The sequence below is a fragment of the Triturus cristatus genome, chromosome 1_2 (genome assembly GCF_964204655.1).
Source record: "Triturus cristatus chromosome 1_2, aTriCri1.1, whole genome shotgun sequence".
NCBI lineage: Eukaryota > Metazoa > Chordata > Amphibia > Caudata > Salamandridae > Triturus > Triturus cristatus.
The window spans coordinates 254,985,526-255,011,388 of record NC_140580.1 but is presented as its reverse complement, the minus strand read 5'-3'; the positions used below and the strand labels follow the sequence as shown (position 1 = coordinate 255,011,388).

The window sequence follows — 25,863 nt, the reverse complement described above, 5'->3', positions numbered from 1 at the left end:
TTAAAAAATTGTGAAACTCATGGTCAGTGTTACCGCATCAAGTCTGCAAATCCATTTGGCCTCCGCTCTCCTTAGTGTCAGTTCCCTAACCCCACCTCGATTATTAGGTGGGATGTGGCCAATGCCAAAGAAACTGAATCTGATGGGTCCCTGTGTGTGTTGTACGATAGTGCTCTGTCATCGGGTATCTGTCATCATCATTAATGAGGGCCCTGCGGTGTTCCTAGATTCTGGTTTTATGACTACGCACCGTGCTGCCCACATAAATCATACTGCATGGACATTCCAGAATGTAAATCACAAACTGTGTGTTACAGTTGATATGGTGTTTGATTTTGTGTGTGAAGTTGGAATTGTAACAGAGTTCCTTGCGCTTGTTTTGGCCCAAGCTGCAAATGTTGCAGTTGGTACAAGTAAAAAAGCCATGGGGTGTATGTGGCAACCATGTGCTGGTGGTTGCTGTTTTGGCTGTGACGTAGGGAGCTCCTCAGGGTACGTCCCCTTCTGAAGATCAGTGAGGGATTGTCATTGATGTGGGGGCATAAGGCAGGAATTTCCACCAGTAGATGCCAATGTTTTCTGAAGGCCTTAAAGATCCGATCACTGTGTGCTGTGTAGTTGGTGAAAAAGGCTTCTTTTTCTCTGCGGTGTTCCTTGGTGTGGTGTTTCCCTGACCTTTGTGATGGCTTGTTTGTGAGTGTGTCTAATCTGGGAAGGCTTAGTGCTTTCTGCTTTGCTCTGTCCAATACCCTTTGATCATAGCCCCTTAACTTGAAACGTTCCTTGATGTCAGATACATTCTATTTGAACCCCTCCTCTTTACTGCATGCATGTCGTGCCCGGACCATTTCCCCATATGGGATGTTGGAAATGACAGAATTAGCATGGGCACTTCCCACGTGAAGTATGCTGTTGCAGGAGGTGGGTTTCCTGTACAGCGTGCTGTGTACCACCCCATCTCTGACAAAAAAGTGAATGTCCAAGAACTCAATGTGTTCTAGATGGTGCTGCATGGTGAGTTGGACATTAAAGGGATTGTTTTTGAGGTAATGGAGGTATTCATTGAGGGGTACGTCCGAACCAGACAATAGGCAGATGTCGTCTATGTACTTCCCCCAATATACAATGTGTTTGGTCCAGGGGGAGGCACGTCTGGCCCAGGCATGCTCCTTCTCGTACCAGCCCATGAAGAGCCCAGCGTACGAAGGAACGCATCTCGAACCCATGGCAGTCCCCTGGAGTTGGTGGTACCACCTCTCGTTGTGTTTGAAAAAGTTGTTAGTGAGAATCTGCTCCATCATGTCCATGATAATTGTTGATTTATATTTAGAAAGGGTATGCAGTTCCTTAAGGGGATGGTTTGTTAGTGAGGTCAATTCTCAAATCCGTCGATATTGATTGGACTCAAAGAACCTATAGGTAGGGAAGGGGAGTTCCCATATTCGGAACTAATGCCCTCACACACCCAGCAAGCTAGGTGTCATGCTTCATCATCTGGGCCTGCTCCTCGTCGGGCTGGCGGTGCAATGCCCGACGGGCACCCTTGAAGGGGCTCTTTAGCGGAGATCTTTTGTTCCTTGCCGTTGAGTGCGTGGGTGTGAGGGGCCTGAAGGAGTGTACATGAGTAGAGTGAGTTAAAAAAGGTTGGATAGTCTGTTGAATGTGTTTATTTAGGACAGCTGTCCCTCATTAAAAAGTTAGAGGTTCGTTGTTCGCCATTGTTTTCAGCTAACACCCACAGATTAGTCACCGCATATAAGGAGGCATTGCTTTACAGTCTATGCAGAGCATGTGTATCTACATCCACACATCATTGAATGGAATATGTTGCTTACCCTGTAAGCATCTGTTCGTGGCTCGTAGTGCTGTAGATTCACATGAGCCCACCCTCCTCTCCCTGGAAATGTGAGGCAGTTGCAGGTCCTCACTGTAGGAAGCTGGCTCTTTATATAGTATACCAAAAAGAGGTATACTGTGCAAAGTTTCCAGGTATCACTTATGAGTGGACAGGGGCTTGCTCTAGCAATCCCAAGGTGCTTTTCTAGGGCGTAGTGTGGTTGAGCAGCCTTAGGCGTATCAGGGAGAAGTGTTAGGCATCTGCAAATACACTCCTACTCAAATGATGCACAAGATCCACACCAATTTATATAAATAACGTATCTTTATATATATTTAAGCACCAGAATCAATGCAATCAGGTAACTACTTTTCAAGAGAGAAATACTTTGCTTTAAAAAATAGACATTAAGTGTAATTTTCAGAAGCAGCAATGTTATCCTATAGAGGAAAACATAAACTGCAAACAGGTACTTCACAGCGACTAATGAAACCTATCTCCTGGACTTAAGGTGAGTGTGGGGGTAAGTTCCAAGGCCCCACCAACAGGTCACCTCAGGAGGCTCTAGGGCGTCAGAGTGCAGAGGTGTTTCAGCATCGGATGCCCAATGTTATTCCATGAGGGAAAAACATGTACTGCATTTGGGTACTTTACTGCGACTTACGGGACCAATCTCCTGGACTTAAGATGAGTATGGGGCAAGATCCAAGGTCACACCAACAGGTCACCTCGGGAGGCTCTGGCGCATCTTGGTGCAGCGGTGTGTTATGGTGTCGGGTGCCCAGTGTTCGTCAATGGGGATCGGTCTGGTTGAAAAGAGGCTGTGGGGTTGACTTGGAAACCAGTCAGGCTTAATCAACAAGGGGGCTCAGGTCTTGTGATGCTTTAAAACGTAGTGAAACCTTTGGTCCTCTTCCACTCGGGCCAGGGACGACGGGTGCAGAGGTGTCTTGAGTTGTCGTTTTTTTTTACAGCTGAGTCACTCCCTTTCTGGGGGGGGGGGGGGGGGCTGCAGGCGGCGTCAAGGAGTCCCCTCCTGGAAAACCCACGGTGGCCTTCTTCTCTGAAGGGCTGAGGGACCAGGCTGGCACAGTAATTGTTAATGAGACTTATTGAGCGCACGAATACCCGGGGGTGTCTTGGCGCTATTGACTGCAGGAATTCCTCCTATTTTATTTATTTTATTTTTATCTTATAAGTTTTATATAGCGCTAGCTAGACCCGGGGGTATCAGAGCGCTTTACATACATAGGTGCATAACATTGCATGACTGAAGGAAGCATACAGATAAAAGCCAAACATTATAAGTAGTCGTACATTGCATAGTAAGACCTAACGGTGCATGAGGATATAAGCAACACATTAAAATTTGGCATGCAGTGAAGGATAGAGGGGGAGCCAACGAGGTTAAAAACAGTCTAATCTCCACTTATCCATGATGGACAAATAGGCAGGGAGTCAACTCGGTTATTGGAGCAATGGTTCATTGATTAGGACGGTAAGATATTTCTTGAGGAGAATGAGTTTCAGGTCCCTTTTGAAGCACGGGACGGAGGGGCTGCATCTGAGGTCAATCGGAAGTGAGTTCCATATCCTGGGTACGTTACCAGTAAAGGATCAGGACGGAGTGGTTGTCTTTTTGAATTTCGGAGAGATGAGAAGAAGTGAGTTGGAACTTCTTAGGGATCTGGATCTTCCAGCTTTGATCAGTTTGCTGTTAAGGTAGTTGGGGGAATGTGAGTGGAGGGTTTTGTGTTTGATGCAGGCAAATTTGTAGATACATCTGCCTTCAATGGGTAGCCAGTTTAGGGAGTGGAGGGATGGTGTGATGTGATCAAACCTTCTAACCCCTGTTATGAGTCGAGCAGCCATGTTAAATACTAACCTTAGAGGGGCAAGGTGAGCTTTTGGCGTTCCAGTAGTCCAGTTTGGCTAGGACTAGGGATTGAACAACAATCTTGAAATCGTCTTGGTGAATGAAAGGTTTCATGTTCTTCAGGTGTTTTAAAGAGTACAGCTCACTTTTTGTAGAGTTTTTGATGTGGTCCTTCATCTATAAGTTCTTGTCCAAGGTAATGCCTAGTGACTTAACCAAGACGGTTATAGCGAGGGAGCAGTTTAGGGTATCCAGGTTCTTGAGCCATTCATGGATAGGAAGGTGGTTACTTTTTGTAGCAAACAGTATTAATTCCGTTTTGTCTGGGTTCAACTTTAAGTGGTTTGTGTTAAACCAGGATTGGATTTTGGTTAGTGTGACATTGAAGTGTTGAATGTCGCTGGGTGATTTGATTTTGTAGTAGAGTTAAGTGTCATCTGTATATAGGTGATATTTAACTCCCGCTTCTTTCAGAATGATTGTAAGGGGTCCCATGAAGAGATTGAAGAGGGCAGGTGTGAGAAGTTGGCCTGGTATATGCTGTTCACTAGTTCTAGTGACCACCTTGTACCATGCCAAGCAACCCTTATGGTGTGGTTGTAAGTCAACCTTTTTGGACTAGCTGCCCTAGTGGTAGCGTAGGCTAAGCAGTCTTTGAGGCTAAACTCGTGAAGCGTGTTAAGCAAGCTGTTTTACCAATATTAACCCCCTTTTATACCAATGAAAGGACACCACACAGATATATTCAAAATATATATGTATTTATTTCTCAAAGTAACCCCTAGTCTCTTTATGAGCACAGGAGCACAAATCGTCAAACAAGATTATCACAGAATACACAGAAGTTGCACTTTATATGGATAGGCCCTGGTGGCCACTCGAACCATATACTAAAATAGTGGTATAAGTACCACGAACAGAAAAGGGAAAAGGCCTAGGGCCTCTAGAATCGCTGGGCCTACAAGGAGCTAACGTCAGTTAGTGACCAGGAGGTCCACGGGTGGCGTGTGCAGAGCAAATAGTCACACGCGTGCTCCCATAGGTTTCAATGGGTGCGTAAAAAGTACAAAGTTACTGCAAAAGGAATCTTCCGGATGACCTAGGAACTTAAGATTTGGAACACAGGCACTAGAGATGTAATACTACACTTGGGCACAGGAGTGCCAGCTTTACCTCACCCACAGGAAGCGGGTGCATAGGCCTCGAAGTGCGTCGGGTTTCTTCTATCGGTTCCGTGGGGCCTGTAGACAAAAGTGCTGCGGTCGGTCGGGAAGAGATGCAGTGGATCCAAGAGTGGATCGGAGATGTTGAAGACCTGTAAGCAGAGGGGACAGTGTTCACAGTCACTAGCCAGTGACCAGCGTGGCACCAGGTGGGTACCAGGCGATGTCGGGTGCAAACAGGAAGGAAGGTGTAGCTTGACTCTGCAGCCACGTGGTCCCTGAAGGTCGACGACGTCCAGGAGTCGAGTCACGAGCTGTCCCACGCCGGCTCTCGCTGTCGGCGGTGTCGGCGACTTGATCGAAGCAAACAAGCCTTGGCAAAAGCAATTGTTGTGGACAAGGAGTTTAAGCTGATGGTTCTGACCAGCAAGGTCAGAGGAACTGCTCCTTTGGAGGGGAGCAAGGGCCAGTCTGGAGCAACCAGACCAGCGGTGTTTGTCGTAGATTTCGTCGCCAAGATGGCCACTAGCCAGCGGGCCAGCAACCGGTTAGGCGCGTCGAGTGGCAAAATGCAGAAGGGCCCCACGCAGATCGTGGAGATGCTGGAGGGCTCACCTTTGGTGCAGATGCTGCTCGAGGGTTGGGCTTCTCAGGACCCAAAGCACAACTTGGAGGGAGCCTCGGTTGTTGCACTGGTCAGCTTGTCGTAGTCGTTTCAAGATGGCTGGCTCCACGTGTCTCGGTGCCTCCACGGGTCTCCTCTTTGCAGGGACTGTGGATCGGGCGGTGAGGGGTCTGGAGGTCCAGGTCTTGTCAGTCTCTGGGCTCGGGCTCCGGCGGGAGGCGGCGGCAAAGCAGACGTTGATTCGCTGGATGGTGCTTGCGTTAGCAAGGTGGTCACTCCCTGACCACAGGGGAGATTGGCTTCAGTCCTCTGTGCAGCAGAGCGTCGAAGTTCCCGTCTTCTTCTTAGTTTTAAGTTGATTCCAGGATGTCTGAAGTCTTAGGACACAGCTCCTACCTTTAAGCGGATTCTAGGGGCCGGACTACCTGCTAGGTCCCTCCCTATGGGTGGGACCAGGAAGGGGGGTGGTTACACCCCCAATCCTTTGTCCAGCTCGCCCCAGGCCCGGGACTGGTGTGCCCCAGGACCGGTTTGAACTGGCATATGCACCGAGGCTCCTTGTGAGCCACAGGCATGTCTGGTTTCTTTCAAGCCCTACCTGACCAATACACAAAATCCTGTCTGGGGTGGTGCACGCACCTCCCCTGGCAGGAAACCCTTTGTCCACACCTCCCAAGCTGGAAGGACTCCCAGCAGCAGGAGGGCAGACTTGTGTCTGTGGTGGCAGCATCCATTTTGTGGAGCTGAGGCTATGTCTGATTTTACCCGGGTTTCAGGTACTGTACATGTCGTGTCCCTCTAGAAGGGTGGAATGCTAACCCCGTTACCAGAATTGGCGAGGGGTTAGTATTCCAATTCGTATGACACCTTACTCGACATGTTTTGATAAAGCCAAACCAAAGATAGCATTTAACCGCGAGGTTCATAATGCACTTAAGAGTATATGGTATGACGATATCTGGAAACAGTAGAAGGAAGTTGTTCCGACCACTGCAGACAGGCTCAGCTCATGCCAGAGCACCATCTCACATGGAACCAAGCACTCTGCCTTCAGGATTGTTAAGGCCTGCCATAGGAGTGACTTATAGGTTACCAGGTGTCCCATTTAAGGTTAGGTATAGGTATACTACACCTAAGTAAGAGGTGATTACACCAACTTACCCCAGCTGAGTGATCAGCCAGTTGTGTCAAATTGTTAGGCCAAGCCTGGGGTGGCATAATACATGCTGCAGCCCTTGGCAGGCCTTGGGTACACCAATGCCCTGGGTACCTAGTGTACACTGGTACAGGGGCTGACAGGGTGATCCAACCAATTGGGTATGTACCTAGGGTACATGGAGTCCATTTTACAGAGAGAGCAGATAGCCTGAGAGCCTGAATGGCAGGATCTCAGGCCAACTAAGTCGAAAAACCAGCTAGACACTAGGCAAAAATTTGGGGGTAACCATAGTCAGATATCCACCTTCCTACAGCAGGGGAGAGGATCGAGCCTTGAGGGACCCCAAGTGTGACTCGTGTTGGCTTAGAGAGACAGGAGTTGATTTTAATTTGTTGAGACCGGTGCTGGAGGTAGGAAGCAAACCATTTTAGTACCATGCCATCAATGCCAGAACGGCCCTTCAAACTCAAGTAAAGCTAGGTGATTAATTGTGTCAAAAGCCGCAGATGGGTCAATAAGGATGAGAAGACAGGCTTCACCTACGTCTAAGGCTCTGTGTATATCGTCCGAAATATTAAGCATGGCTGTTTCAGTGCTACACCCTTTCCTGAATCCCGATTGAAAGGTGTCGAGGAGGTTGAAGTCTTCAATATGTTTAAGTTGTTGGAGAACGCACTTCTCCAAGGTTTTGGCTAGGTTGGAGATAGGTCTGAGATTGTTGAGATCATTAGCATCGGCTCCTGGTTTTTGAGAATGGGTGTGATTTGTCCTAATTGAAGGGAGTCTGGTACACAGCCTGATGTGAGAGAGGAGTTGATGATCTTCATCCAGAAAGGGGTAATGATGTGGTTGAGTTTTCGGATCCCTGTGTTGGGAGCCTTCGCTCCCTGAGCCCAGATACAAAGCTTTCCCTGGGCGGAGGTAGTCACACCTCCCCCAGGCCAGGAAGAGCCATCTGTGGCAGGGAAGCTTCAAAGGCCTTGCTGTCTTTGTAATGCGACCCCCAGCCTCTCCTTCTATCAGGAACAGGCCCCCTTCCTGTCTCCCCCTCCTTTTTTGCGGGAAGGCAGGCGTGAGAAGTTAGCCAGCCCAGAAGGTGTGCCCACAGCTGCCAACCCCACCCCTCAGGTGGGGGAGACAAGGTGAAGCCCACTCTTCAGTGCCCGCCATCATGCAGAAGGCAGGCACTCCCCAATCAGGATTAGGGATTGTGCCCACTCCCCCATGTGGGGTGAGCACACCAAGGGTGTAGTCACCCTAAGGTCAGTAACCCATTGGATACTGACCTTGAGACCCCTAAAGCGCCTGCTAAATGCAGTATTTAGGGGGCAGCCCTGAACCAAGAAGACAGATTCCCGCAACCTACGAAGAAGGATGAAAGAAGACACTCAGCAGAGGAGACTGCAGAGAAGAACTGACTTAGCCCCAGCCCTACTGGCCCGTCTTCTGTATCCAGAGATCCTGTGCCAAAAATCACCTTACCCTGCAGCCTGCTACCTCCAGAACCCTGGGAAGACTAACTGCCTTCAACAAAGGCCGGATCTCCTGTGAACGGCAGCTCTGTTCAAAAGAAACTCCCAAGACAGACTCTGAGCCTGCTGAGAACAAAGAAACCCGGCACCAGGAGCCACCACTGCACCCGACGCCTACGGCCCGAATTGGGTGACTCACCGGTCCCAGCGAGGTCCCCCAGCACTCCAGAGCCTGAGTCCATCGTGGGTGGACCCCTCCCAGACTCCCCGACGTCGCCTGCAGCCTCTACACGGAGAATCCCCCCCCCCCCTCAACCGCGAGTGGCCCGGTAAGCTGACATCTGACCTCAAAAGACACCGCTGCATCAAGGCGCCATGTAGAAAGAACCCAAGGTACACCTACGTCCCCGAGCCCTCCAACTTAGCTGCACAGCTGTTGTTTCCTCCCGAAAGTCTTCCTGGCCTGAGCCTGCAGCCAAAATCCAAAACTAGCAACTCCCATTGAAAACAGGGCACCCGATGCCAGAACAGCACCCTACACCCAGCCGCCCCTGTGCCGCTGGGGGTGCACTTTGTGCGCTAAACCAGATCCCCCCTGAACCTAACAGCAGGAGCTTTGCTCCCACAACCCTGTGGCCTGCTTGTGAGCAGCCACCAACCCAAGGCCCCCTATCCCACATTGGTTAACATTGGGCCACAGCACTCTGCACCTGACCGCCCTAGTGCCATTGAGTGTGTTTTTAGAGTGCATCTTTGACCCTGGGGTAACCCTGGGTCTAACCCCAGAATACCAGCACCCAAAACAAAGTACTTGCCTGTTAACCGATAACTTAATTTCTCCCCGTAGGAATACATTGACTGTTTTACCTTGAAAAATGTTTTGTGTGGAGTTGGTTTTGTATGGAGCATTGAAAAACTGCAAAGAACTAATAATTGCTTTCTTACCTTTTCTCTAGGAAATGTCCTAGTGTGATATCTAGGTGTATCACACGGAGTAGAAAAAGTAATCCAGAAAGTAATCTGCATAGTAATTCAAAGTACTCTAATTTCCACTGTATTGAAAGCATTTACAAACCTGTAACAGTCATTTTCATTCAGCTTGCTTGTATTGTTCAACATGCCTTGAAAATGATCAAATACACTTACCTGTGCCAGGCTTGCTTGGTTTTAAGAAATAAAATAACTTAATATTTTGATGCAAACAAAGATGGTCTGAGTTCAGTCTTTGAGTGTGTGACATAATTTGCTGATTGAGTGGGTACAAATGCTTAACACTACCCTCTGATAAAGTCTTACTGCTCGCCCACACTACCACAAATATAGAGTAAGGTGCTATCTACTTTTATCTCTGCCTACCTTTGGTGTTCCACTGGACTGTGTACACACTAAACCTCATTTTGGTATAGTATATACAGAGCCAGCTTCCTACACAGCGAACCTCCGGTTTACCCTTCATTTTCATTAAAAATATATATATATTAAATGCCTATCAGTGGCCTCTGGCCTCACGCCCTTGGTAGCATTCTGCACCAGACTTTAGAGACAAATCTTTTTTTTGCCTTTATCATAGGGAAAGTAAAGGAAGATTACAAAGTACCATAGTTAAGTACTATAGTCCTGTCAAGTCATATTCTCTTTTTCACTAGATGTGTGAGAACTCTCTTCTTCACAAAGTAGAACTGAATATCACTACCTGACTAGTTTTTAAAATGGCGAGGGATCCTGCCTGAGTTGACCGGGTATTTGTAATCACAAAGGGAACTCCAAAATGTATGGAGGGAGGAACGGGATGCGTGGGGTTCTAGGAGCTAGCGGCCTCCATTACTAAATGTTTACCACAGAAAGCTGCTCCTAGTGAAGTGTGACCCTACTACAGTTATAGAACTGTTGTGAGTTAGGACATCTCACAAAAAGTGACGGACTGGTCTCACACACCACCTGGTGTCATGCTTCATCATCGGCCAGTCCTCGCCCTCCAAAACCTTCGTTTGATGGAGGCCGGGCATACACCTGGAGACAGGGATGCACTTCTAAACTAAAGAGTGGGGGCCCGTGGGATGGAACGTGAAGTTAAAAATCATTATAGTTACCAGAAAAGAAATTTTAATGTGGCCAATATCTATATGATGCTAAAAACAATAGGACGGTGGGTGGGGTGTTTAGTGTCCCCTAACCGTCTCGTGAAAGGTCGACATGTTTCTGCCTAGTTGGCCCGAGTTGGTCCAGGGCTTTCATCAGGACCTAAGTTTGAATTGGGGGCTCCGTTCTTACCAACAGGTAGCAAGAAAGTACCACTGCGCGGGTGTGGCGAGGGCCGCACTCCGCTTCCTAAATGGCTTCCAAACGTCAAGCCTGATGAAAGCCCTGGACCCGCTCGGGCCAACTAGGCAGAAACATGTCGACCTTTCACGAGACGGTTAGGGGACACTAAACACCCCACCCACCGTCCTATTGTTTTTAGCATCATATAGTTATTGGCCACATTAAAATTTCTTTTCTGGTAACTATAATGATTTTTAACTTCACGTTCCATCCCACGGGCCTCCACTCTTTAGTTTAGAAGTGCATCCCTGTCTCCAGGTGTATGCCCGCCCTCCATCAAACGAAGGTTTTGGAGGGCGAGGACTGGCCGATGATGAAGCATGACACCAGGTGGTGTGTGAGACCAGTCAGTCACTTTTTGTGAGATGTCCTAACTCACAACAGTTCTATAACTGTAGTAGGGTCACACTTGACCGGGTATTTACCATAAGTGGGACCACACCACCTGATGATTTCCTTGATGTTCCGTACATGATGGTGCCACCTATTAATGTTGCGTGTATAAGGTCATTCCAAGCACACATTAGTTATTTCATGGATAGTGCAACTTCTGAACTCCTTAAAGGGATCCTGCACTAACAGTGTTTCAGGTAGTACTTGGAATCTTTTTCTACTCCATTTTTACCCAGCTAGTGTCTCCTCACTGTAATGCACCGATTGTGCCTTATTTTCACACTGCACCGAATGCTTTGAAGTGTGGCCTGGTGTAAATGACCATTTTTACTCCTCATCAGGGGAAAATAGTTTGTATGAAAATGTAAACCTCGAACCCCTCTTGAAATTGGCCTTTTAGGGAAACTCATCCCAAATATAAAGGTTTTCTTTATCCATTTACGTTTTTAAGATAACCTGAAAGATGTGACAGAAGCCTTTTTTCCATCCTAGTGGCAAGAAGAAAATAAACACCACATTCAGGTCTGATGATAAAACAGTCTGTCTATGCTGACAATTGGCATAAGTTTTGTGTACATAGATTGGAATAGCAATACAAATCAACTTCTCATTTGAGAAAGGAGTAAAATCATTAAATTCAGCAGGGAATAAACAGTTTTGAAACATTATCAAATGAATTACTGTATTATATCAGGTTGCTGGTTTAGTAGGTTAACACAAAATGTAGATTGTCAGATACCAGGAGCGGCCTTCCTCCAGAACAGCTGTATAAAATTACTGTGTTACACCAAGAACAGATGGATTTTTAAATATAATCAATACATGTAATTTTTTTCAGAACCATTAAATATCTTGAATCCTATGGTAATTCATTAAGTAACTTTGGACCGTTCACTTACAGAAAACTACCTCTACAAATAATTCCTTTACATCTTGGAAATATCAAGATTTATGACATGATTATCTCACTAAGCATTCAGCTGATAGATCCAGCATCACAAGTAGTAATGCTGTGTATTGATTGACAGATTATAGAAATTTTTCCTTTTTCTCATAGTAAGCTTATTTACGTTTTGTTTTAACCAAGTACAAGAATAAGTGTGCTTAAAAAAGAGCAAGTACAGTCATGATTTTTGGTATCCAAGTCTCATCAACTTGCCTTGATTATAAAATTTGAGTGTGGTCAAAGTATATCTCATCAAGTATTTGGGGCCAATGTTATATTATTACTACTATGACCTTAGTAGGCTTGCCATTTTGCTCAAATAATTTAATGCTAATGTGGGCAACCGCAATCTTGGCACATGTGTCTCTAATAATCTGTATCCATCAAGACCCACCTTTCACTTAGGGAGGCTTCATGCATTTTGTGCTCCCCATTTCTGATATGTCCCTTTAGGTGATCACCATGCCAAGTTCAGTAAACAGTTTTGTATATCTAATAGCTTTTAGTTTGCCTGCCTTGTTCGATAATGGCCATCGTGGAGAAAGAATAAGTTTGACTTGTGTAATCTCTAATATAACATCTGCTGTTTTACGTCAGTAGCTTTGCAATACTGCACTCCTCCATACTAAATTCAAGAAGTCTCTGCAAACTTAGTTACACAGCAGACAAGTAGGTAAGTATTTCGTTTGTGTAGTGCATGTGGTGTTGAGACTTTAGTTGTATTAGTTCAAACCATACTGCAATGGCAATCTCATTCTGGAACATAAAGGCCTCCTACCACTCCCCCCTCCAGAGTGCCCAAGTCATCCTCCAAATCACAACTTAGTTGCGAAAAAAGCATTGAGGCTCTGAATTATGAATGTTTTGTATTTTTTAGATATTCTTGTGGGTAAGGGGGCAGTGATTATTTTCGCATCAAGTTGTCCGAATTCTAGGATGCCTATCACTGCGTTGAGAAGTGGTGCCAGAGCATGCCCAAGTTGAAGGTAGATGAAGAATGAGGCACCCATCTGATGGGGTGGGTGCCCTTAGATTAGGCCACCAGGTGTCGTCCTTCAGGGACTAGGCTTCACAATGTGCCATGACCTCTGTGTTGCCTAAGTTGGAGTTGCTATGAAGAATCAACTTTCTTAGCATATGTTGTCTTTCTTATTACTTCCCCCTAGTTTGGAGAATTGCTTGCGTATCTATTTTGGAAGATTTTCATAGGATGAGTATTTCATGACTGAGAAGTAAGTTCCATACCTGTAATTGTGGTGCTCCATAATAGTGGTCTTTGTTATCGACAAACTACCCACTCAGCTTTAATTTTTAAAGAGGAGTTTGGTTTCTGAAACTGTTGCTAGAACTGATGGAGGTGGCTGGAGTGATGCATTGTGATGGCTACATAGGTACTGTTCTTAAAGTGGAAAGCACCTATTTGTGAGGAGCAGAAATATATGTGAAAAAGTAATGGTTTTTTATTTTTAGAGTTTTCTTTAAACCGGGATTTAAAAAATATTTTAAAAGTATTCTTCAATACAGTTGAACCTGCAGAAATTCTTGTCATGGTGATAAGAATCATCATGATTGCGAACTGCGTTTATGCATAATATACTTGTACCTCTTGAATTCTTTTTTTTTTTATTTCGAAATGTCTGGAGCCTAATTACATTTTCACACTCATGATCTTGGTTTTCATTCAGATGCCTAAGATGTTTGACCAGTCTACAGGTTCTAATGAATGTTCAACTAAGGTATTGTGACTATTTGTAGGTGGTGCGCCTTTCGTTGATGTTCTCTCTTCTGGAGCCAACTCGCCACTTTCTAATGAAGGTTCACAAACCACATCTTTTGCCATTAGTCCCGTCACAGACAGTGGAATGGAGTTAGATTCCCATACAAACTCAAAAGAGGATCTCACTGAAATGGGTTTTGGCAATTCATTTGGAATTAACCCTGTTCTATCGCCATCCAGTGAATTCGGAGTGAGGGAGCAGCATTATCAATCAGAACATCAGGTATGTCCAGTGTGCTTCTGAAACGGTTTGTGTCACACTTTCAAAGGTGTTATTTGTATGCTGCCTCCTTTCATGGTATTGGATTGATTCTTTTTATGGTGTGATAAGGGAGAAGTACAATTGGATCTGATTTGAAAACTGATGTAGTGTCAGTGTAATAGAGTATTGTAGATCCTCCAAAAAGTTTATGCAACCTTAAATGTATGTAATCAGGCTTGTTATTTTTCTGATGGAGAGTTCTAATCACAGATTCCTCCCCTTAAAACATTCCCCAGGTGTCCGACTGGATCTGGATAATCATGAGAAGCACCTCTGTGCACTGGTAGGTGGTGTTGGGCAGCTCTGTGTTGATGTTGTCTGTGTCGTAAGTGACGTACGCCGTGCCTATATACTTGCTCCCTCCCAGCGTGCTGACATTCGTTCCTTTTTTTTTCTGTCCAACAGCTCAGCTGCAAAGAGCTATCTCAGTCATTTTTTGACCAACGTTTTTCAGCTTTTTAGCCCGTGTGCTACCACCAAAGCCACGGTGTATAAATAGGGTAAGGAATGTCACAGACCGATGTCTGTCTCTGACGCACACTTGGTTTGCCTGTGGTGCCTGAGGTCAGGCCATGACCTCAAAGCCTGTCCTGACTGTAAGTCCATGAATCTGAAAGTGATTTGTGAGTGGGTGTTGAAGTTCCTGGTGGCGTGGGAGAAGAACACACTATGCTGATCCCTGTCCTGCTCCAAAGGAAGATCTCCAGCCATTTTCATTTTGAGGGCCGTTCCCAAGGATGATCGTCCTGACGCTCCAAGTCCTTGTCATCCAAGCCAGAGTCAAAGAAGAAGAAGTTGAAGCATTAATCAGCTTTCCCTAGAAGAGGCTGTGCTTCTAGGACCGCCTCTATATCCACAGAGCCAGCTGCTGGGTCTGCTCCGTGCTCCCAGAAGCGACCCCTGCCAAACTGTAGGAGTTCTACCATGCCATGCGCTGCATCTCAGGGCACACGGCCCTCTCTGGTGCGCTTCCGGTCCCATGGGGCAGAGAGGTGCCCGGGCTGGGTAATTATCAGCGGCTTCACCCTTGATGCCAGAGGGTCCCTCTGAATGCACACCTGCATCCCAGCCGACACCTTCATGGGTGCCACCACCGTCCTCAGTCCCTGTTTCCCAGCACTGGCCCGATCGGAGAGCTAATCTCCATTTCTGACTGAAACGGCACTGCCCCAATGTCAACACTGGAGCAAGCTGTCTGGCTCTTGTTTACCCATGGACTTGCCACCCAGTGGGACATACTTTTGAACTGAAGCGGGTCGAGGAAGAGGGGTGTGGTCCATTTGAGGATGACCCCTTCAAGGAGGAAACTGGTATGAGAAGCTGGGTAATGGCAGTGGCCTGGGCACCTCTCTAGATTCTGACCTGATTACTTCTCCGGGCCCTGCCATGGAGGGGGGTGCATCTTTTGTTACAGTGATGTGCAGGGTGGCATAGGTCCTTCACCTGCTGTTGCTATCTGTCAAAGTCAAGACCAGTCATTTGACTGAGTTGTTTTACTGGGGCGATCTCTGCGAGCCCTTTCTCCCCTTTAATGAGGCCCTTACCGATGTTCTCCTGGGGACCTTGGCCAAGTCTTTCACATGGGCTTCCATGCATAGAGTGATTGTTCCGCCCCCGGAGACCCAGCTTTTCTCTCTCAGCATTTCTACTCAGAGGGCCTGTTGGTGCAAGTCTCGACAGCCAAGTTCCGCCCAAGCACACTCCCTACCACCCGCTGGATAGGGAATCCATGACGTTGAAGACCTTTGGGAAGTAGATCTTCTCTTCCACCAGCTTGTCATTGTGGTTGGTGAACACCACGTGTCTCTTGGGCTGATATTCCCAGGCCTTGTAATTTGTTTGTGCACCTGCTGCCCGAAGATGGCTGAGCCATTCTGAACCAGGTGTTTATTAATGGTTGGGATGCAGCGAAGTTTGCTGTTAAGTGTGGTTTGGACACCTAGGAGTCGCTTGGCAGGGCCATGGTCTCCAAGGTAGCGCTCCGCCACAGGGTCTGGTTGATTTCCGCTGGGTTTTCAGGGGATGTCCAATCATTTCTGATTGACATGCCCATTGACAGCTCCCACCTATTTGGCGAAAAGGCGCTCAAGCGCTTCATGGAAAGATGGATCACCGCCATGTTCTGGGCCTTTTATTGGGCCCCTGGCAACAGCAGCATTCCTTTTAACCTTTTCAGTGGCCACGGTCGGAGTTTCCGCATTATCAGTCTTACCCACCAGCCCAGTGAGCTTTTCAGTCCTTTCATGACGGAGGCATGGATCCCATAAAGTACGTGGGGCCCAATCCAGGCTTACTCTCCAGTCCCTTGCCCCTTCAGCTGCCACAGCCTCAAAATCTCTTTAATGGGACCTCAACACAGCAAATCCATTCTGTTGACAGGATCAGACACGACCTGCTCCACTGGCAAGCGTTAACCTGCAACAAGTGGGTGCTCCAAATTGTTCAGCTGGGTTCTGCCCATTCATTTCTGGAACCCCCCACCCTTGCCACCCTCTAAAGAATGGCTGAAAAGCACAATCTTTTTGCTCCTTCAGGAGGTGCAGGCTCTGTTGGCCAAAGGAGCCATCAAGATAGTTCCAGTAGCAGAGGTAGGACGTGGTTGCTATTCCCACTATTTTCTGGTGCTGAAAAGGGTGAAGGCCTCCAACCTATTCTATGTCTTCACCCTTAAACGCCTTCATATGAAAGGAGAAGTTGAAGATGCTCACCTTGGCTTAGGTTCTATGTGCACTGGATTCTAAGATAGGATGGTAGTGTTGACCGTTCAGGATGCTTTTTTCTTCTTTCGCGTCATGCAGGCCCACAGACATTACTTGCGGTTCATGGAAGCCCACAAGCATTTCCAGTTCGCAGTGCTCCCCTTTGGCCTCACTAGTGCCCCTGGCATAGGCTAATTTAGCTGTAATTACATAGTATGTGGTATCCATGGTATCCGGGGCATGTAAGTTAGTTACCCCAGGGATGGCAGCACTGTTTGTGCCACCCTGAGTGTGACACAGATCAAACAAGCCTCCCAGTCACCCACTGTGAACTGGAAGGACAGTTTTAAACTGCTAATCCCGTTTGCCATTTAAAGCAATGGCGAAGCTAAACCTGTCCTACAATAAGTGTAAGTCATCTCTGAGGCAAACCTAGCAATCACTAAGGCAGGGTGCAACATATTTCACTAGCATAACATGTATGTTTTTTGTTTTGGCAGTAAAAACATGAAACTGTTTTTACTGTGGAAGGACTTGGTCGCTTCGTTGGTGAGTACAGAGTTGCACACTGACCTCACAGCTGTGCTAACTCCTGAATGGTGCGGCCATAGTTGATAATCCAAGGTATCAAACAACTTGTTCCATTAAGCTCGAAATTCTTGTAATAAGTTAGTGTGCAACTTTCACAAAGTTACCACTCTGTTCCCTTCAATCTCCTGTCCGCAACACTTACACAAGGAGCTTCACCCGAGACAGCTTTCTGCCTTCCTAGGGAGACATGCTAACAACTGGCAGGAAAGGGGCCAATAGGAGACTGCACTGGGGAGAGTTGTTATCTCCTTCCTACAGGAAGCCATATGGACGTTGACTCAAAAGGTGAGCTTCAAAGCTGAGGCCGCCTTTGAAGAGCAAATTGGGAACACTTGGGAGAGGGGCAGCCCCATTGTTTGGGCAGACTAGCTGGCACCCTGCAAGTAGGAGGGAAACCTGTTATTAGACTGTGTAGCCCTCTAAGTAGCCACACCTCTGGGTTGGGCTAGGTTGCTCTGGCCACAGATTTATGGGTTCTGCCATGTTGGGAGTGGGAAGAATGATGCATCTTGGGATAGCTAGAAGCCACACTTCACAGGAAGTGCCCATCAGGAGGTAGAGACCCTGGTTACCGTTTGGCTACCAACCACATCGTACCCTGGGGGCCCTTTCTGAGCATAAATAGAGCACATCTGTCATTCAAAACTCAGATCTTAACTGGACTGGGAGGAGGACTGAAGAATAGCTGCCCTGGTGCACCGTGGAACTGGCAAAGAGAGGCTGCCCTGGCATAGACTGCACCTGGTGGCTAGCATAGAAAAGGGGCTATGTCCGCAGTGTCCTGCTCAAATACACATCCTCTCCAGGGATCAGCCAAAGCAAAAAAACTCCACCGGTTAGTTGGCTGATCTATTCACAGCACAGGACCACAATATCTGAGAAGACTGCTGGGGCAAGTTGGTAGCCCAGAATCTTCAGACTGCGACCAACCGCCGCTGTGCCACGCCAAGGACCAGGACTTGACACTCAAAGTTGCTCATGAGTTCGCTGAGTCCAGGAGAGTTGTCTGAGTGCAGCAAGGTCACACAGAAGATGAGTTTTTGATCAGGGAGGATTTGGCTGTGACCGCGATACCGAGTGACTGGTAGCACCGCGGTGACTGGACTTGTACCAGCACTAAGAAGATTTTGAGGGACCTCAACCCTGTCACCACGACCACCTCACTCCCTTTGTGGACCAAGGAGTAGCAGCAGGAAGACCCCTGTTGACCGCAACGCATCCACAGCATCCTTGAGCATCTTCAGCATACCTCATCCCTTGCATCAGGACCACTTCCTTAGGAATCCATTGGACTGGCCAAAAGTGCCTGCAACTGCCTGGAGACTACTTCACCTGCTGAGGTAACGGTTTCTGAAGACCTTGCTGGTCCCCCTGACTGACTTACTTCTGGAGTTGGTTGTCTAAAGTGACTCTTAGTGACTGCATTAAAACTAGCCCAACTTTTTGGTGTAAAAGGTTCAAAGTTTCAAATTTATTCAATTTGCCAATGCTTGTTTGCGGTTGAGTGAAATGATTTGATTTACTTCACCATGTACTTTCTGTATCTCCAGAATCCCCAGGTGGATCTTTTTCTTTGCTGTGTCTAAAAATACATAAAATACAGCCTATTTTTATAAATTTGTGTCGGATCCCTTGAGTGTCTTGTTGATTACGTCTTAAATTGTTTTGGTGCTGTTTATATGCTTAACGCTTGTTCCTTTGTGTATGCCTTGCTGCTCAGAGCCGCAGCTATCCATACCTATCCATAGCTATCTGTACCTGTATGGCGATCCTCAAAGAGGCTCGCCTACCCGCTACACAGCCTGCTCTCGGTCAAAGTGGAAGATGTTTATTAAATGCTGCCTACCATAACACATTAACCCACTAAACCCAACAGTGCAAAACATTTTTTGCTACTTGTTTTATTTACCAGCTCGGGTCTGGCTTACACGTCAATTCATTTGCATATGGCTGCCATTGCAGCTTTAACTACAAAACAGGATAAACTTGTCTTTTTTTAGTGTTCCTGGTCATTAAAGCCTTTATGGAGGACTGAAAAATGATTTATCACCCCCCCCAGGTACCCATGAATGTTGTCTGGAATGTAAACATAGCTTTAACATGACTCAAGTGCCTCTCGTTTGCCCCTCTTCACTCCAATTTCTATCTTTGTAAGTTGTTGTTTTAGTTGCAATCTCTTCCCTCAGGCATATAAGTGAGAGCTAAGTTCTCATTTAGAAGAACCTTTTTTCCAGGTTCACAAGGACAAAATAGACCTTAGAACTAACCCAAAGTTTCTGCTCAGGGTGGTTTCTTCTTTACACCTCAAACAGACAATTGAGCTCCCAGTGTTTTACCCAAACTCTGTAGCAGAGACAGCTCTCCGTACACTGGTTATTAAAAGCGCCCTCTTGTACTACATATTCTGATCGAGACTTTGATGTGCAAATTCCTTAACTTGGAATATTCCTCAGGCGTCCGACTGGATTTGGAGGTTTTTGAGCAGTACCCCTATACACTTGTATGTGGCGTTTTTCGGCTTAACGTCGTCCTTGCCAAAAATGACATGCGCTGTACCTATATCGGCGCCATCCCGGCATGCTGACATCAGTTCATTCCTTTCTGCGCCAGATAGCACTGATCCAGTCTGAGCTACCCTCAGTCATTTTTTTACTGGCTTTTTCCTGTTTGCACTTTTTTGGGAGACTTTTTATCCTTATCCTTGTGTGACCGGATGTCCCCTAAGAAACCGTCTGGTTTTAAAGAATATGGTAGATGTCTATGACACAGCCACATTTAGGATAGTGTGTTTATTGTGCTTGGGTAGGGACCACATGTGAGAAGTTGGCCTGGTATATGCTGTCCACTAATTAAAGTGGGCCCCTTGTACCAGTCCAAACAACCCTTATGGTGATTTAAGAGGTCAAAGATCACCTTAGAAAGCTATCCATGTGGTAGCTGTGGAGACCAGCCTTCAGGCTTAGTCTTGAAGGAATGTTAAGCAGCTTGTTTTACCAGAATGCAACCTTGTATTATTGTATTACTGATTAAATGAACGGAGAACCACACAGTAGTTATAAAAATATGTATTTATTAATATAACCCTCTAAAAGTATGACACAGTATTTTCTGCACGAAGATACTCCGATAGCACACAATACTGTAGCACAGAAACAATCATAAGTAGCACTAATACACAGTGGGCTCCAGTGGGAGATCAAACCATATACTAAAATAGTTGTATAAGAACCACAACTCGAGTCAAGACAGTGTCTAGAGGATGTAGAATCGCTGGGACCCCAAGGAATCGCCCAAGGACCCCACGGAGGACGGGTGCAGCATGGAAACACGACCGCGTGCGCTGTACAATTCTATGGGAGAGTCGCAGTTGTAGTTTTAAAGTTTAAAAACCCTTCTGAGTGGACTTCGAAGAAATCCTGTGGAACTTAGGAGGTTGGAGAGCCACCCCACCAGTGGATACCGTAGTACCAGAGTTACCTATTGCAGGAAAGCCGGTTGCATAGGTCTGAAGTAGCATCTGAAACCGCAGTCGATCTCTATGGAGGATTCTTGTTAAAGAGTACCGATGTCAGGTGCGTTGAGGATGTTCTGGACTCTGTAGCCGCCTTGACCAGGAGACGTCGAGAATGACCAGGAGCCTAATACCAGCTGTCCCATGAAGGATGTTGAGTACTGAGTGGTTGCTGTCTGGCTGGAGCACCAACAAGAATTGGCAACGGCAAGCCATGCAGAAGGTCAAAGAAGGTTATGGTTTGGACCAGCGAGGTCCAGGAGACTCAGCAAACACAGGGGAGTCAGGGCAGGCCTGGAGCAACCAGGGGAGCCCAAGAAAAGCAAAGATGACCCTCAAGAGGACCCACAGGCCAGAGGCATAGGAGTCGCGAGGGGGCCTCGAGCAGTTTCACAAAGCAACAACCCATGGAGCACTCAGTGGAGGTCCAACAAGCATATGCACTTGCAAAAGTACACAGTGCACAGGGGTACGGGTATGGCAGCCCCCAGTGAGAGGCCAGCTCAGACCTCGGGGGACTAGGAAACCCACCTCCTGAGTTGCTGGAGCCTTCGGAGTCCGTAGGAGCTCAGGAGCAGCAGACAAGTCAATCGCGATATGGTGCTTGCGGATGCAGGGGAGTGACTCCTTCACTCCAAGGGAGATATCTTCAGTTGTTTTTGATGCTCCACAGGTCCTGCAAGGAGCCTGTGTGGTGCACAGGCACAGACTATGCTTTGGACGGAGTAGGAGACGAAGTCGGGCCCAAACGAAGTCCAGAGTGTCCAGTTGGTCGAAGTTCAGTGGTTTCTGGTTCAGAATCTTGTCCACGTCGAATCTAGGGTCCTACAGCCAGGTAAGACATTTTGTACCCACAGGAGAGGGTTGGACAGATTCAGGGGACCCTCCTAGGGGAGGGTCTGGACAGTGGGGAGGTTACTCCCATGTCCTTTGTCCAGTTTCATGCCAGAGCAGGAGCTTATGACTCCCAGGACTGGTTTGAACTTGACTATGCACAGGGACAGCAAATGTGCCTCTCATGCAGACTTTCGGTTGCTGGCAACTGCACCAACCCAGCCCTAATACACTAAATCCTGTCTGGGAGGTGGTCACACCTGCCTGTGACAGGATGCCTATTGTTCTGCCTTTCCCTGCTCATGCTTGGCTCAGCAGCAGGAGGGCAGAAATGTGTGTCTGGTCGGCAGCAACCCTTTTGGGCTGCCCGGGACTAGAAGGCTTGTATCGGGAACATCAGGGACCTCACAAAGCTTGTTCCTGAGGCGTGGAATCATACCTCCCATACCGGTTACCAGTGTGGGTGTATGATTCCACAATCTTTTACATCAAACACAATAGGGTTACCTTCAGCTGTTTTAAAGTTGGTCATCACGCGGTCACATAATGCCACTCTATATGTCCTAAATGGCAGCAGCACTAACAACCAGGGAGAATGGACTCTGTAGGCTGCAGGGGTGTCCTGCTCATGCAGTGGCACCCTCTCACTTAAAACCAAGCACCCTGCCTTCGTTATTGTCAAGGCCTGCTATGGGGGTGACTTGTAGTAACCCTTCGATAGAGTAAACCTATATCTTACGTAAGTGGTGCATGCACCAACTTACGCAGGTTGCAATGGCAGGCTTGTAGATTCATTTTGCATGGCCTCTCATGGGTGGCATAATACATGCTTCTGCCCATGGGAGGCCTCTGGGGTACCTATACCCTGGGTACATGGGTACTGTATACTAGGGACTGACCAGGATACCCAGTATCCAATCTGGAGTGTACCTAAGTACATGACATAACAGTTTAGGGAGAAAGCAGATAGATTGGTGTCCTGATCAGCAGGATCCCAGTCAGACTAGTCACAAACAGTGTAACATGAAGCAACAAGCATTGGCATAGCCAATAGGTCTCGCCTTTGGGACCTTATAAGTGTTTAGCCATGCAACAGTTAGTGTTGTTGCACCAAGGAAATTGTGCTGCATAACTAAATACTTATAAGGTCCCTAAAGCGAGACCTATTGGCTATGCCAATGCTTGTTTGTTTAGTTGTTTGGTGTGAGGCACCGCTGTGAGGCAGAGCGAGGCGGACCTGTTAATCGTTCTGTAGCTCACTGACGTTTGGCTTGGAGTTTAAGTTTTTGGATTGTGAAAAATAAGACGTGCTGATTAGAAAACACATCCATGGGAAGAGGCGTGTGTTGCTACAAGAAAGGGGCTGCAGGAAGGTTTGCTCATACTATTGTATGCGTTTTAAAGCTCCCACCATAAACATCACTCTATCTATCTTTCTAAAACCCGCCATTTTATAGCACACCTAGCTGAAATGATTTTGAAACAGCGACAAAAACTCAGCCCTGTAGAGTAAGCAGTAGATCTTGACATGGAACTGCAGCAATTTCCTTTTTTACCAAACGGTACTTCGTTTAACCTTTCTCGTTGCTGAATTTCCCAGCGGCACAGAAACCGTCCAAAGACTGCCACCTGCTGGTGACATAAATGCAGATGACATGAACACCATGATGGACGTGCTGCTGAGCGCGACTGCCTTGAAGCTGTCTCTTTGACACACGCAGTAGAAATCGGCTTGTGTGATACGACATGAAAGAAAACGCTGAAAGACCAGACTGTGCTAATGCTTGCACCGAGACTTTAACGCGCCTCTCCGCTCGACGGGGCGCCTTTCACAATATTTAACAAGCATTGGTCGTGGGGAATGCAAAGCGGGAGAGAGAGGCGGAGGGAGTTGTGTGCATGCGCGCGCGTGCCGGCAAACACACGAGTGGTGCACGCGCAGCAGCGCCCAAAGGGAAAGTAATCAGAAAGCTGGCAGCTGTGCACGTTCACGCTCGCGTGAACGCAAGCATTAGGCCAGCAAAAGCCGGTGGGAAGCACTTTTAAAACCCACTTACTAAAAGTCGAGCAACAGCGCATGTGCTGCTGTAGGCTCGACCTAAAAAGTGGGGGTAACCATAAGAAGCAGATCCTACTTTCCTACACAGTATCTTCAAGCCCTACGAGTACTGCTGTGCCATGCATCCGAAGGCGCTAAGGGAGCGATCCCCCAAGCTCCTCACCACTGGACGGCTGACGACTCGGCGACACTCAAGATCCTGATGGTGCAGAAGGTCAGAGGACCGTTCTCTGAGCCGCACCCGGCGATCGTTGTCAAACTTGAAGTCGTCCGGTAAGTTCTGCAAGAAAAAGAAGTCGAAGAGGACTTTGACTGTGTCACACCTGTCGAAGTCGGTTGAGAGGCGCAGGTGCGTCAGCACTCCAGGCTTTGCGCTTCTGCGAAGCCTGAGTCAGGGTCCGACCGCGCTTCCTGGACTTTTCCGGAGCCTGAGCAACCCCCACCCAGCTTAAGGAATTTTATGAGGCCATGCACCTGCAGGCGTCCTGAGCTCGGGAGGGGCCCCCACTGAATTTTTGCCGGTGGGTTCGCCCATGGCGACAACCAGGCCAGATGGATTCCTTGCTGGATCTGTAGAGATTGAGACAGTCCTTGTTGCCTGCTCCAGTGCCAACTCTGTTGATGCCCTACGGCTATGCCATCCCCATAGTCATTTGTGACTCAGCTGCATCCTCCAAGCACCTTTAGTTTGCCCTATGACCATCATGGGCATTCAATGGGCGGCAGGATGGGCCATCACCTGCACCACTGCAGTCAGTAACATTGGACCATTGGGTTTTGCAAATCGTACAAAGGGCTTCTCCCTCCCCCTTGTGCTATTCCCTCCACCTATACCACCCACTTTCGACAGGCTGAAGGAGAACTGGCTCTCCATGCCCCATCGAGAAATGTTGGCTATTTTGGCCAAGGGAGCCATAGAGAGGGTGCAGGCCTCAGAAGTAGGTTGTGGTGTCTATTCCTGCTACTTTCTGGTGACCACGAAGAATGGAGGCTTTCCGCCCATCCTAGACCTGCACATTCTCAATCTCTTCCTGAAAAAAGAGAAATTCAAAATGTGCACTGCCCTCAACCTAGGAGACTGGATGGTAGCTTTGGACTTGCAGGATTTATATATCTACACCCCCTTACTGCCTGCCCAGGGATGTTCTATGCAGTTCACAGTGGGCCAAGAACACTTTAAATTTGCAGTGGTCCCCTTACCAATGCCCCATAGATGTTCACCAAGGTAATGGCAGTGGTTGCAGCTCATTTGCAAAGGTCAGGGATCCCACTATTCCCCCTTCCTCAATGATTGAGTATTAAGGCGGGCTCGGCCCAGGCAGCCAATTCCACCTCCGGACTGCGGCGACCCTTCTGCACTCCATGGGGCTCACTATCAACAGGAAAAAGTCACATCTGACTCCATCTCAGATGCTCCTTAACTTCAGAGCTTTCTGGACACAGCACAGTTTTGGGTCTATCCTCATCGAGGCAAATAAAGGAAATTCAGGCTATGACACTCATGTTTCAGCCTCTATCCTGGATTTTGGTGAGAATGACCCTGAGGTTGTTGGGCCTCATGGCCTCCTGCATCCTGTTTGTTACTCGTGCCTGCTGGCATATGCGAGCTCTGCCATGGGATCTGAAGTCCCAGTGTGCACAGTATCAGGAAAATCTCTCCGACATGGTCCTGATATCAGAGGGAACTGCTAAAGATCTGAAATGGTGGCCGATGAACCGCAGTTGGGTCAATAGCAGACCCCTCTCTTTTCCCCCAACCAGAGTTGACTGTTGATAGATGCGTCACTTCTGGGATGGGACGGCCATCTGGGAGAGGTGTAGATCAGAGGGCTTTGGTTTCTGGGGAGTCCGGGCTCCACATCAACCTGTTGGAGTTTCGGGCGATTTTCTTGGCATTGAAAAAGGGAAGGCTAGTGCAGGTGTTCAGGGACATCAACACTGCCATATGGTACTGCAACAAACAGGCCGGGTTGGGGTCGTGGGACATTTGCCAAGAGTTTCTGCCCCTCTGGACATGGCTGAAACACCAGGGCATTTTTCTGATGGATCAGCACCTGGTGGACAGTGAATGCAAGGGCGGACAACCTCAGCAAAGATGCCTAGCAGATCACAAATGGCATCTCCACTCGGAGATGGTTCAAGGCCTATTTCAGCAGTAGAGAGAGCCTTGATTGGATGGTTTGTCATCGCTGAGAGTGTGCAATGTCTGCAGTTTTGCGTGCTTGAATTCCAAGGCATCTTTCTCTCTGCGAAGCTTCTTGTCTCGAGTGGAGCTCTAGCCTCCTGTACACCTTTCCGCCTATACCACTTCTGCCCAGAGTTCTCAAGAAGGTCAGG

General features: G+C 47.6%; 1 protein-coding gene across 5 annotated transcripts in view; it reads left to right on the top strand.

Annotated features, from left to right (window-relative positions):
* GBF1 (golgi brefeldin A resistant guanine nucleotide exchange factor 1) overlaps nt 1-25,863 on the top strand; it is a 2,300,480-nt gene that overhangs the window by 422,661 nt on the left and 1,851,956 nt on the right. For all 5 annotated transcript variants that reach the window (XM_085603553.1, XM_085603551.1, XM_085603552.1 and 2 more), the window contains exon 10: nt 13,549-13,793. In XM_085603553.1, the coding sequence (XP_085459679.1) occupies nt 13,549-13,793 (245 nt within the window). The remainder of the gene's footprint in view (nt 1-13,548; nt 13,794-25,863) is intronic.